Source organism: Silene latifolia, chromosome 6, assembly GCF_048544455.1.
Source record: "Silene latifolia isolate original U9 population chromosome 6, ASM4854445v1, whole genome shotgun sequence".
NCBI lineage: Eukaryota > Viridiplantae > Streptophyta > Magnoliopsida > Caryophyllales > Caryophyllaceae > Silene > Silene latifolia.
The window spans coordinates 56,128,530-56,143,543 of record NC_133531.1 but is presented as its reverse complement, the minus strand read 5'-3'; the positions used below and the strand labels follow the sequence as shown (position 1 = coordinate 56,143,543).

General features: G+C 33.3%; 1 protein-coding gene across 1 annotated transcript; it reads left to right on the top strand.

Annotated features, from left to right (window-relative positions):
* The first annotated feature begins 3,722 nt into the window (after positions 1–3,722).
* Positions 3,723–10,734, top strand: LOC141586800 (protein HEAT INTOLERANT 4-like). Its single transcript, XM_074408151.1, has 14 exons — positions 3,723–4,132; positions 4,820–4,858; positions 4,963–5,016; positions 5,130–5,193; positions 5,343–5,401; positions 5,988–6,112; positions 6,218–6,277; positions 6,861–6,919; positions 8,253–8,332; positions 8,479–8,517; positions 9,376–9,438; positions 9,519–9,566; positions 9,658–9,786; positions 10,268–10,734. The coding sequence occupies exons 1-14, from the start codon at positions 3,863–3,865 to the stop codon at positions 10,313–10,315; spliced, it is 1,137 nt and encodes a 378-aa protein (XP_074264252.1). The 5' UTR covers positions 3,723–3,862; the 3' UTR covers positions 10,316–10,734.
* The last annotated feature ends 4,280 nt before the right edge of the window (positions 10,735–15,014 follow it).

Sequence of the window (15,014 nt, the reverse complement as noted above, 5' to 3'; positions counted from 1 at the left end):
ACATTCACTCAAGATACTCAACCAATACCACGTACAAGCAAGATTTACATTCCATCTCAGTTGTAATCATCCTCCTATTCAAAGCTAGTGCAATATTTGGCAGGGTACCGTCCCTCCCGCGGTTGTTCCCACATTGGGTTTTCCGCGTCACCAAATCTTACGTGTCAATTTACATTACAAGCATTATTTCCTTATTTAAGTATCATTATACAAACGACTAATCAAATAACCAACGAGTAAGACCACATTGACCTAAAACAACCAATTTGGTAAAAATCACCTAAACAATAATAATAATAATAATAATAATAATAATAATAATAATAATAATAATAATAATAATAATAATAATAATAATAATAACAATAATAACAATAATAACAATAATAATAACAATAATAACAATAATAACAATAATAACAATAATAATAATAATAATAATAATAACAATAATAATAACAATAATAACAATAATAATAATAATAATAATAATAATAATAATAATAATAATAATAATAATAATAATAATAATAATAATAATAATAATAATAATAATAATAATAATAATAATAATAATAATAATAATATAAATGTAGAGGGTAAGAGAGTAGGTGAGTGTGTTGTCGATTTTTGGTTGGTCCGGATTAAACTAGGTTCAAAAGTGAAATGTGACGGTCTTTTGCTAGACGGGAAAAAGTCTCGAGTCTATATTAACTTAAGACGGAAACTATCTTTATTATTGTCACTATCATTACTATCCGACTAAAATACGTATTTTATATAATTTAAACTTTAAAATATTACTTTTATAAAAATCATGTTTAAAATAAAATTAATAAAATTAAATTTTTTAAAAATATAAAATAAAGTAAGAATGGTTAAATAAATTATAAATGTCAAAATGAGAAATTCGCGGGTGTTACAATAACTTGGGACGTGAGCTGCATTTTCTATTACCCGTGCCTTTGAATTTGTTTTATTGGTACACCTTTGCCCTTACTTTGTTAAAGATATGGATAGCTTGGGATTTGTATGTGCATAAACATTAGCTCTGAGTTATTCATTTACCATTTGTATGATTGTCTTATGTATTGTGTAATGCTTTGCTCTAGGACAAGCAAAGAGATGGTTTGGGGGAGTTTGATGAGTCATATTTATATACATTTTTATGCCTCCCCTTAGTCATTTTTGAGACGGTTTTATGCTTAATTGTGTCATTTATATGCCGTTTATACTAAAATGTCGATACTTCCGCTATTTGGTATTTAATGCAGGATAAGTTCATTTATGGAGCAAAAGAGTGAAATGGAGTACCGCGGAGTCGGCAAGATGGAGCATAAAAGGAATGGCATGAGAATTTAGGAGAGTTGACAAAGGAACAAGAGGAAGAGGAACACGAGAAAACAAGTTAGAAGATTGGACGCTCGATCGAGTCAAGCTTCACTCGATCGAGTCAAGCTTCACTCGATCGAGTCAAGCTTCACTCGATCGAGTCGGGAAGTCGCTTACTCGATCGAGTGTTGTTGTACTCAATCGAGGAACCTTCCTCAGAGCCACCTTCCGCGAAACTTCCTAAAGTCGGCATATGGGGAGGACGAAGAGATGATGAGCGGCGTGAAGTGGTGGTGTACAACCAGAGGCTTGAGAATCTTGGGTCTTCTACTGGTGGGGTCGAGGATATTGGTATGCCGGTGGAGGTTGCCTGGCAGGGAAGAGGTCTCCGTCGCCACTTGTGGCCAGGGTCATTCGCCGGCGTGATAGGTCTCAGGCACCGTAGGCGGTTGGCTGGTGCGAAGGAGGCAGTGATGGTGTTACGAATTGGTGTTAATTGGATGTACACTTTGTTCTTAAGGAAAAAAAAAACGTAAAAGAGGAAGGAATGAGAATATTATCTCACCAAATCAAAAAAAAAATTATGGTATAAAAAGATACTAATAATAATTTGAAAAAAAAAAGATCGGATAATTCACGCGGTACCCCTAAGGTTTGCCACTTTGCACGAAATACCCAAATTTTTTATCCCAAAATCTTAAAGAGGTCATAACTCGTATTTACGAGTTCCAAAAGTGACGATTTTTTTTCCAAATCGCTCATCTTTTCGAGAACTTGAAAAAAAAAATTGTCGCATTTGGATTCCGCTACTAGGAGTTATTATGCGTCAAAGTTTTTTCGACCGAACAAACTTTGAGTGAACATATCTCCTAGTCACGAGTTCTAAACTCGACAAACTTTTTTTTCAAATCGTAGTAGTCGAAAAGATGATCGATTTGAAAAAAAAAAATCTTTACTTTATGGTTCATAAACACGAGTTATGGGCTCTTTAAGTTTTTCGGATAAAAAATTTGGGTATTTTGTGCAAAGTGGCCAATTTCAGGGGTACCGCGTGAATTATCTGAAAAAAGATTAAAATTTGATTTTCTAAATTTTGACTTCCAAAATATAACAAATGAAAATTAAAAAAGACTTTATTTCATGCCCCCATAAGTGTCATATGTGTGATGATGTTACTCGCAATATTCTATACACTGAGTGTAATCATAGTCTTTTCGGGAGAGGGTCAAGTTTGAAGTCTCCTATCTACTAAAAGAATAGGTGAACCCACACATTTTCCTTCAAAAAAATATCTTTTTAAATAAGGAAACTATTGATAATTTAATTGCATTCACTAAATAAAGAAATTAATAAATATAATGTATTTCATTATATAATTCTTTTCATTAAAATTAATCTTTTCATCAAATTATATAATTTTCACTAAAAACTAAACTATAATATTTTAATTAAAATATAAATAAAGGCAAACTATAAACTATTAAATCTTTAACGAGAAAAATGAACAATTAATAAGATGTCACTATTATTTTATAGTTCAATTTTATTCAATTTTCTTGAATAAATTTACAGTTCAATATTTGTTCTCATATCAAAATATAATGACGTGAAATATGAAAATAATACAAAAAAAAAAAACTCTATAAATATTGTGCGTTCATTGCGCGGGATCTAGAGGGTGTTTGGTTCACCAATTTTAGGTATAAGGTATGAGTTTGGAATGAGTCAAACTCATACCTTGTGTTTGTTTCATGTTTTTTGTATTTTGATACTCATACCTCAAACCTATGAGGTATGAGTTTCTCATACCCAAGGGGGAGGTGTGTATGAGATTTATGAGAATGATACCTTTGGTATCAAATAAAAGAAGAGAATTAAATAGAAAAAAGTTGTGAAAAGATCCATATTTTTTACATATTCATAAAATTAACTAGTTTTTGAGACTTTTGCCGGGAAAAATACAAATAATGATTTATAAAATATTATGATATTAAAAAAAAAGAGTAACAGATATAAAAAAAATTATAAAAAAGTTTTAACTAATTAATACACCAAAATTTAAAGTAGAAAATTAATACACAACTAAATTGTACAAAATTTTATTAATAAAATAAAAATACAACAAGATTTGAATCCTCATTCCAGAATTGAACCAAACACAAGTATGAGGATCGAGTTCCAAACCCATACCATTCTGGTTTGATTCCTGGTTCCATACCAATACCTTTATGCGAACCAAACACTCCATAAACTAGTTCAATATACTAATTATCGTTTCGTCATTCTTTAACACGCCCAAAAAAAAATTGAAAACAAAAACTAATTTCCGCCGTTGATCTTACGCACAATTTGAAACTCCCGTTGTACACATATAAAAACTCCGTAAAAAAAAAAAGTGAAAACCTCAATTTCACAGAACCTCCCGCCTCTCTCTCTTTCCAAACCTTCAAATTAAACTATCCCCACCACCCTCATCTCCCCCTTCTAATTCCCCCCAATACCAAACCCTAATTTATCCTTTCCGACATTAATGGCGAAGCGAAAGCTTGCTCAACGAAAAGGTGCTGCCGCGAAGAAGAAGAATGCTCAAGTCGAAGACAAAACTATTGTTGATGAACAAATTTCTGAGCTAGAACAAAAAGATGAACAAATTCAAGAAAAGAGTACGGAACAGGTAGCTGAGAATCACCAAAAGTTGAAGAAAGATGATGTTAAGGAGGATAAGAAAGATTCGAAACGGCCTAACAAGCGTTCTAAACCTAATCCTGAACCTGAGTACTTTGAAGATACTCGCAATTTGGTTGTTTACTTTATCCTTAATTCTTTTTTTATTCGTTTCATGTTGTTGATTACTGTTTACCAGCGATCTTTGTTGGTCAGATGAATTTTTTATTTTAGGTGTTTAGATTTCTGCTTTATCTTAGGTATTAATGCTTGTAAGCTTGATTGTCGAGTTTACGATTAAGTAATACTCAGTACATGTGATGATTATGGGGTTATTAAGGCTTGCATTTCGCTGTAAGGGCCTGTGTGTTTGATTTATGAGTTTATGTGCCACTACTTCAAAAGGCTGTGTCTGCATGCTTTTAAAGCCTGTGTCTTTGATACAAAGGCTTAGAAATAACATGACTGTTGTGTTCTTGTTATCTGACATACAGATGCACAATCCGTACCTGTTTATTTGCTTCTTCTGCAAGTTGTGAACTTGTACTTTTCTGTTGGCTGGTCTGTTTTGAAAATGGTGTTCTTTTTGTGTGTTTGTTGATTAGGCTTCTCTTGTAAAGCTTAGCACTTGTTTTTGTTCTTTGCTTTGAGAGTTGTTCTTCTCCTGTGATCTGTAGGGTGGTAGCAGAGTCTTGATTTTTCATATTCACGATTTCACGTGGGCCAACTTGAAATTAACTTAGCTGACAGTCTTTGCAATCTTGTTTTTGTTGTGGTATCATTATTCATGTCTTCAAATTCTCTTCTCGATTGTTGTATTCAGGAGGATTTGTGGAAACAAGTATTTCCAGTTGGCACTGAGGTTTGAACTGTTTTTTCATGCCTACTTTGCTTTATATATTCTCGTTATCTAATTCACCCGAGTTGTGGTGGATAATAATTTTGAATCTTTGTTTTGAATGTCAGTGGGATCAACTACACTTGATGTACCAACACAATTGGGATTTTACAAATTTGGAGGTATGTTACATTAGAAAGCCTAGTTTGCCATTCTTATTTGTGCCTTCGGGTTAGTGCTATTGTTAGATGTTGCACCATGTGAGTTGCTTGTGTACTTCTCATATATTTGACAGAATGCTTTTGAGGAAGGAGGAGATCTACATGGCAAGAAAGTGTACCTTTTTGGGTGCTCAGAACGTATGTATCGCTTTCTGCATCATTAAATCAAATTCTTGTTTACACGACACTACTTTTTCCTCTTTGATCCTATTTTTTTTCCATTTAAACAATGTACTTTCATCCGACTTCTCTCACATTTAATTTGTTCACTTTTTGCTTGGATGCAGCTCAAATGGTTCCAGTCAATGGTGAGATGCGACTAACACTTGTGCCTGCTGTGGTTGCGGTAAGTTACTTTATCGACATGCATGTATGAAGTTTGAAAATAGTAGTTCTTTGATTTGTGGTTTACCTGCCTTGTTTGATTTGCGATGGTGGCAATACACTGGTTATTTATTGTTGTGCCATATAGAGAACATATAAAGTTTTTTTAACACCTTTGTTTTATTGTTGCCACTTTATGGCTCTAGAATTTGATAAGCAGATGTGTCAAATCATGAGTAACGGACTTTAGTGTCTCAGGGATGTTCCGCTTCATCTGCATTACTAGTATCAAGATTATATATGCTATGTATTGACTTTGTTTTTTATTAGCTTTGTCTGTTAGAGTTGCGCGCGCGTTTACGTTTCCTCTGTCGCTCTGGCTTTATATTCTGGATGATTAATGTAATGACATAAAAATCATAACATGGCTCATGATTTTTTTGTTATCATAACATAGGATTGCTGCTCTAGTGCTCTTATAGTATTCAGACCTCAAAGTACTTTTATTAATTTCTTTTTATTTCAGCTGGTTTTGTTATTTTTCTACATGGTTGCAACATTCCTTTAACTTTGTTGCGTATATGCATTGAACACCTCTTGTTGAACAGGTTGTTTCCCCCTTTCCTCCTTCAGACAAGATTGGGATTAATTCTGTCCAAAGGGAGGCTGAAGAAATAGTTCCCATGAAGCGTATGAAGATGGACTGGGTCCCATATATTCCTTTCGAGAATAGGTATTTGTTTTAGTGCACTACCTGCTGGTATTTGTGCATCTCTTGTTTTTGTTGGCCTTATATCCCAAGGTTCTTGTTTACTGTAGCTTATGATTTTATCTACAGGGATAGAATGGTTGAAAGGCTGAAATCAGAGATATTTATCTTGGGTTGCACTCAGAGAAGGTAACTGATTACCCTCTTGTACTACCTTGATCATCGTAACTGTTTTTTGGCTGTTGCCTCTTTAGATTGGTGGTAGAAAAAAATAATTATTATTTTAGTTGACAAACTGCTTTGCCTTTGATTAAATTACCCCGGACAAAGAACATCAAAGGCAAACAAATGCTTGGGACGGAGGGAGTACATAAGAAATGTGTTCAAACATGACTTTGACTCTACTAGTAGCGCTATAAAGTGTGTTTTCTTCGTGCAACTTTGTTTGATTTCCGAATTCCGGCATATGGTCATATGTTTCATATTTTCATTTCTTAAGTAAATCAGTCAGAGCTGATTGAGTGACCAAAGAGGCCTAGAAAGATCTAACTTTGTACAATTGTGCTTGTTTGCATTATGTTCTTTTAGTTGTTTGGGTGTGACAGTACTTTGCATTGCAATCTATTGTGAGATTAATTTGCTGTTTTGCCGGTTCCTTCGGAACCTCACCTTTCTCTTTTTTAGTGCATTTCAGTTTATCCACCCATTTGAGACACTAATTCTATTTTTTAGGTTGAGGACATGTTTCATATTATTAATATGTTCACTGCAGGTCTGCACTAAGGCATTTGAGGGAAGAGCGGGTCAAGAAATTTGAATACTGCCTGCCTTGTGAGTTCTCAACATAACCTATTCATATTGGAGAATTAGATATATTTTATTTTATAAGTCCTGCTTTCGTTAAGATTTAGTGAGTTCTTCAGCATAATTCTTGGCCCATAGGTATGCATAGTCCTTAAATCCTTCAACGTATCTATTAGGAACATGGTATTCAACTTGGATGCTTCATCCCAACCCACTGGCGATTATGGAGGGGGTGCAGGGGATGCACCCGCACCCCCTTTGTTAAAAAATAAGTACTCCCTCCTAGTCTGATTGTTGGTTCCTCTTTCCTTTTCCATGCTAGTCAGGTGTTGGTTCCTCTTTCCTTTTTTGGTAAGTTTTGTGTGGTCCAAATTCAATTCCATGTGGGGTAAGGTGTTTTGTGTGGTCCAAATTCATTTCCTTAATTTTGGTGCCCAAAAGAAAGGGAACCAACAATCAGACTAGGAGGGAGTATAATTTTGTGTAATTAGGAGACATATTAATTATGTTGGTCTAGTGGTTATGGGTAGTTTTTCTTTGATCAAGGTCATGGGTTCAATACTCCTAGTAAACATTTTCTATTCAATGTTTTTTTTTACCATTTGTGTTGTGTATATTTTTTCCAATCACACAAGAAATTATTATGTTAAAACCAGATTTCTCATTATATAAACATATTTCCGCAACTTCCGTAATTTCGTTAATTTTTCGCACCCCCGTCCACTGAATCCTAGAATCGCCCCCGTCCCAACCCCAAGTGAGGTTATGCAATTATTTTCAAAAACTACAGAGCTAATGTCTTTTAATCCCTTTGTGAGGTCCATACGAAAAGTTATTCACATCCACCCAAAATTTTTGCACTCTTGAAGTTTCTTAATTTCGCAGTGTTTTTGGTTTGTTTCCATTCCCAAATTAAGTCAAATGCTTACTCTCCATTGACACTGGACTATTGTATTTAAAAATTCAAAGGGCCACAAAGCCCAACACACTTTACCTCGCCGTAAGCAGGAATCTTTGAGGCACTGCCACAGTGGAGTAATGTTGAAGTTTATTTGTAGTGGTCTTGGCTATGTTATCCTTTTTTTTTTTTTTTTTTTTTTTTTTGTATAAGGCAAAATTGACTTAAAATCGATGATCAATCTGAATTCTGAAGAACTCAAAACCAAATGTGAAGCGCAATAATCCCAAACTATGGTCACCAACATTTTTGACAAAGGCTTAGATGACGGGATTAGTTTCTACTCTGATATGTCATATGTGTAATTTCAAATCTTTTCATGTATTTAATTTACTTTTTGAGTTTGTTTCTCCATGTAATCACTTGAGACCATATGATGCTAATCCCTCTTATAACTGGTAGATTTCTACAATCCCTTTCTGGAAGACGAGCTTGAACAGAGTACTGAAGTGACAATTGTATACGACATGGAGCCAAAGCCGGTAAGAACAAGCTGATGTTATGTCAGAATTTGCTTGATGGTGTATTATTTGTATTTCATCAGAATTTCCAATGACTTATTTGTTAGCACTTTTCTGTTTGTGGTTTATGCTTCAGTTTATACCCATTCATATCTTTGTTTTTCCAGGTACTTTGTGAATTTGATTGGGAGCTTGATGAACTTGAGGTACACTTTGACTTTCACATACAATCTGCAGGCTTTGGCCGGTAGTTAGTTTTTATGTTGTATTGTATGATGAAGGAATATTCTTGAGTCTTGTGGCAGCATGTTAAATATTAATAATATAAGTATAGTATGTTTAATGTAGCTGTGATCCTATACTTACCTACTTTAATTTCTTTGATATCTTTAGTGATTCGATGTAGTTTTCAACGCAATTTTCATCTTAGGTCATTCAGAAACAGTCTCTTTGTGTTTGCTAACACAAGGGTAAGACTGCGTACATCTAACCCACCACTACCACCAATTTGCGGGAGCCATTGAGGCACTGGGGTATTGTAGTATCTTTAGTGATTGGTGTTTGGTCAAGTTTAGTTGTGTTGGATAAGCCGTTGGTTATGGGCTTTTATCCCCACCCCCCCACCCAAATGATATATGCTCTCATTACTTTTTGCTCCTTCATATGTTAGAGACATCAATTTAAAAGTGAATTTCATGGCAATTAGTGTGAAATTGCTATCCCTGTGCAACTGATTTATCATCCTTATAGCTTACGTCAACAAAGATATGTCATATTTCTGATTGCCCTCGGGATCTCCATCCATGTTTTCTTTCGGTCTTCATGTTCCTGTATTTGTCTGCTAAGCTCTTTTTTTGAAGAGGGGAGTTTGCAAATCAGAAAGAGAACTGTAGTACCTGAATTCTTACTTTTCAGAAAAAAAAAATGTAATACATATATTAATTGTATGTCTAGATGAAATTTGGAAGGGATTAATATTAAGTCTTTAGCTTTTTTGAGGCTTTAGTGTATGTGAGTCTGTGGCGTCTTTATACTCAATGCTATACTGATTCAACATCTTCCAGGAATTTGCTGATAAACTTATCAGTGATGACGCACTTCCTTCAGAACACAAGGAGGACTTCAAGGTTTGCATATTGAACTATCTGAAAGCTCTCTATCTTCTAAAAGCAACATGAATGAACCTAACTTTTTGAATATTTGTCAGAATCATATTAAAGAGAAAGTACGGGAAGCTAAAAAGACAAATCGGGAGGTATGTGATGGATGACTACTCAAGTGTAGTATGGTTTCCTGACATGATAATTTGGTTTTCTGAAGTGTAGCATGGTTTCCTATTTTTGCAGGCGAGGGAAGCTCGAAAGAAAGCATTAGAGGAGATGAGTGCAGAAACAAAAGCTGCATTTGAGAACATTAAATTTTACAAATTTTATCCTGTGGCTACACCAAATTCCCCTGATGTATCACAAGTGAAGGTACAGTTCTGATTCTTCTTTTTCTTTGAATAGAAGATGTGTGGTTTCTGATGTCTATTCTTTGATTATAGTTCCAGATAATTGATAGGCCTGTGTGTAAGATATAAAATGCCCTACTTGAGTTTTTGTGTAACTTAATCTACAACATAAGATTTATGTAGTCTGCTACCGAAGGCATTAAAGTCATTGAGATGTGTGTTGCTCATGACATAAGAATGAAGCTCATCAAAATCTAAGCTGTCTTTGTGGCTCAAATGTGTACTCATTTATATGCTGATCAGTTAGAGTTTTTATATGACAACTTTAGTCATATGTGTATCAAATGTATACATTTGCCATCAGAATGATCAGATTACGGCATAATAATTAATTAATATTTCTAAAAGTTGGATAGTTTGTATGAATTGGATTTTTTGAAAGAATTATATAGATTTGCTACTGCTTAGCGACAAACTGTGGTGTTGACTGTTTTTTCGTTCAGTCTCCTTTTATTAACAGGTATTATGGGAAGGCCCACAAAGTCCTATAATCCATCTTCAGGAAGACGAAGAGCGATTGGTGACCGTTTCTATTCTCTGGCTGGTGGAAGATGACCGCCATTAGACTGAGCTTCAATATTTTGTCATTTTACCCGGACAAGGTTTATATTGGGCAGGAATACCCTGTTTGCCATGAGTAATGTTTCATTCTAGAGTTGGTGTAAACTTGCAGTGTCGGAGTCGTTGATAGTGTTAGTAGAGGAATAATTAAACGCTGCTAAGTTACAAGAACAAGATGTAGTTGAATTATACATGTGGATGAATCTGACGCCAGATTCACCTTCTCGAGTGAAGTTCTAGTTGTAGCTCTTATCATGGTCTTTTCATGTACTCAATTTTGTAAAACCTTGTACCTTATTCAGGTTACACTCATGTTCATGAGGATATAAATGTTCTTTCAGTCTTGCGTTAATTCTCAAAACCTTTTTCATTATACGTTGTTCAAAAGCAGGCTTGTGTTTCTAATGAGTTAGGTTGATTGCACTCGATCCTTACAAAAGCTCAAAATTAATTTATTAATTCGATTAGTGAGACACTGAGACCGAGAAAAAGGAATATATATCGGATGTATTACCTCAGATTTTACTTGTTTTTGATCATTTTTCTATTTTTTCTGAGCTTATTACCTCAAACTCTATTTGTTTTTGAGCATATGTGTATATTTTTTTAGCTTAATAAAGTTTATAATTTTAATTTTAATTTTTTTTCCCGTCAAAACTCAAATTTATGTAAGTTTTATATGTAATGTTTTTGAGTTTTATTGTAATTTTTTGAGCTTAATGTTTTAGTAAATGAATTCAGAAACTTTATAGTAAGACTCATAATTTTTAAAACAAAGTTCAAAAACTTTATTATAATGCTCAAAAAATATAAATGGGTGGTAGTACATCGGATGTATAATCCACTTATTGAGACCCCATGATAGTTGTTCGAAGCGACACTAAAAGATTCAAGCCACAAACAAGGTATTTTGGATAGTTCATTAAAATTTATGAAGGCAAAAATGCGTCATTGGTTGTTGGACATAAGTAGGGACGGCGATGGGTATGGTATATAAGACCCATACCCGTACGACAGTACTCGTGTAGTCGTGTACCTGTCAGGGGTTTGAAATTCGTAGACCCATACCCGTACGACAACAAATTGTGAGATTAGGCCCCATAACTTACAAATGTATTAATTAAGCCCCATAACTTTGACAAAAAGTGAAATCTAACTCAATTTCTCTTTTCAACTTAAATCATATAATTAAATCATTTTATATATAAGTTCATTGTACACTAAATAATTATTAACATTTTAAAAGTATTTATTTAATTTAACATAATTTTTAGAATATTATTTTACTAATCATCATATCATATATTTCTTTAATGCAATAGCCAAGTTGATGATGTGGCATTATAAATTTTCATCAAAAGTTGACATGTCACTTATTGAGAAAACAGTTATACAAGGAAAATAAATAAATCTAGTGAGTAATTAAAGTTACCTATTATAAAAATAGAATTTCCATGCTATTCCCTACTTTATTTCGAAAATTCAAATTTAAATGTTCACACTACTAAAACAACTAAACACTACTACAGATACAGGCTATAACAACGGGTAAAAACCGTTGTTAAAACAAAAAGCGGACGTTGTTAAAGCGGCCGTTGTAACAGGTATTTACAACGGTTAGGTTATTTACTAAAACCGTTGTGGAAATTATTCACAACGGTTAAAAGCCGTTGTTGTTGCGAGTAAGTCGTTGTGGAAAGTTTGACAAAATTTTGGTGAGAAAGATATAACAACGGTTATAATATAAAAAACCGTTGTTGTATCTTTCCCACCAAAATTGTGAAGACTTTTAACAAGGGTTATATTTTAAAAAAAAACCGTTATTAAAAGTAATAACAACGGTTATATGTTAAAAAAACCGTTGTTAAAATTGACTATTAACAACGGGTTTTTGGCATATAACCGTTGTTATTGATGTTTATTATTTTTTTTTTTAAAAATTACAAAATTAGTGCATTAAAAATCTTGTATCAACAACAGCAGCAGTATTAACATACAACAAAAGCTCACTTTAAATTGATTAACCCAAAATTAAACACCTGCAAAGTTTTATGCACTAGCACAACGATTTTCTCAAAATATTAATACCACAATTCAAACATCCATTTACATCCGAGAGTTACGACTCCACTACTACGCATGCACATTTTAGTGAATAAAATATTCAACAATACAACTCCAACAAACTTACATCAATCTCGCATCACATCCAACATAACAATAACATCTTAGTGAATAGACTATTCAATATTACGTATTCCCTAAATAGTTGGTAAGTCTACACCTCATTATCATCTCTCATCTCCTCAATTGACACACTCTTAAATTTAAATCTGCAATGATACATTTAAGTTAACATGATGAAAATAAAAAAGGGAAACCTACGTAGATATGAGAAGTGGATGGAAGCAATAAGTTGAGGAAAAACAAAGGAGGAAGATACCTGAGGAAAATATATGAAAATCACCAAAAGTCTAACCTACAAACAACATAAAATGAATGTTGAACCATATAGAATATATGTTTATGTTTTGATGATGTCAAGAGTGCTTTATATTTTATATACTCGTTGCGCGTAATTGTTTGTTTAGTCTTTTAGATTGGACTTACTAATCGCAAGCATTAAAGAATTGTGACGGAAGTATACAAGAACATATCATGATCATGCCCTCATTCACGGATCAAGATATTACAAGATAGTGGAAGAATTATTCAAGCGTTCATGAGAGGATGAAGCTCATTTAAAGATTGATCAAGCTTGAATGATGAAGTAGCCTATGCTCAAAGATCTCCTATGAAGATTAGAATAGTATAGGTGATTATCTCGTAATAATAACTAAGAGTGAATTTCTTGTATTGGTAAAGTTATAGCTTTGCAGCTATAACATTACTAGTAAAAGAGCTCAATGTTATAGCTCTTCTACTATAACATTGAGATGTTGAGTTTATTTTACACGACATACATTGTTTCAAAATTGTTTTTGAAAATTGTTTAAGTTTATTTTAAACGTTTTAGTAAAAGTATTTATTAAATAAAGCCCGGTTTAATGCGGAGTTCGGATTTATGTTGAACGTTGGTTAGTAGTCGTTTTGGGTCAACTTATGAGTTGGACCATGCTACTAATTAGAGTTTTAATATAGCTACTCCCAAAACCTAAATTCTAATCTAATATTGAGCTAGGGTTTACACGAGTCACGAGGCATATGAGCCGTGATATCTCGTGTGACCTAAGATATATTTTGTAAAGATTTTATTCTGTAAGGAATATCTCTACATATCTTTTATATCTTACTTAATATTATTATTTATGATAAAGATATTCTTGTTATGGAAAATCTTATCATATCTTAGAATTTATGGAAAAGATAATAATAGAATAATTTATATTCTATCTTTTGGAATATTCTCTATTATCTTTTAGGCTTTAAGGGAAGAAATAATAGAAGATATGATTTGTTTACACATCTCTTATTTCGGCTATAAGGGTTTCGTGAAAACCGATTAGCCTAGCTTCCTTCCTTACTATAAATACTTTGCTTTTTTGCGACATTTAAAAGAGATACCTTAAGCATAAAATTGATTTTATTTTCAAAGAGCAAAACCGTGTATTTCAAGCAAGAAAACCGATTTGCTATTTTCAAAAGGCCATGTGTTTTAAACTCATATATATGTTCATTTGTCAAGTTATCGTTATAATTAGATAATAGTGCTCAATAGATTTCTTACTTGTTCATTAACGTGAACCTTTGCAAGAATCATTAGTGCTTTCTTATTAGCGTAAGTTAGTCACTCGAGTATTTAACGGTACTCATTGAGTTACAGCTAGAGTTAGTTGTACGAGTTGGGTTAGTAAATTTATAATCCGTAGAAAGGTACTAAATTTATTAATCGAGAATAGTGGACGTAGGTTTCGATTTGTGAAACTGAACCACTTCAAAAACCGTGTGTCTCCTTCTCCTTCGTTTGTTTGTTTACTTTGTTCTTACTTGTTCATTAGTTGATTAGTAAAAGTTTAATCAATTATACTCATACAATCGAAAAAGCTTTAAAAGTTTTAAATCCTCAATTCACCCCCCCCCCCCCCCCACCCCCCCTTGAGTATTTTGGATCTATAGACTCTTCAATGAATGTTTACTAGCAAAAATCAAGGAATAAAGCAGAAATTAAAAATGAAGGAGAAATCAAAAAGAAGAAAGTGAGGTAGCACAACATAGAAATTTCACAAGTTTAGCCAAAAATGAGCATATATTGCATCTTTAGCCATAAAACTAAAAGTCGTGAACCCAAACACTTGAAACTGAAGTAACACAAACAACATTGATCCATCTTAACTTCATAAAATTTGGAAGAAGATTCAAACCATAATGGATATTGTGGGTGAACTAAATTACCGAGTCAAATTAGTTATAGTTGAAAGACTTGTTGATATGCAACAAATAAATTAAACAGTTCTATAACATTCCAAAGACAAAATATTCTGAGTCTTGCGAATCCTTAGCAATTAAAAACTTTGCACTATATGTAAACTATATATGAACAACATAATTTCTAGTGAAAAAAGTAGTGATAATTACCAAACGAAGTGGCTTTCGTCTGCTTTGTCGAGTCGAGTTGCTCCAAAGAAGAAG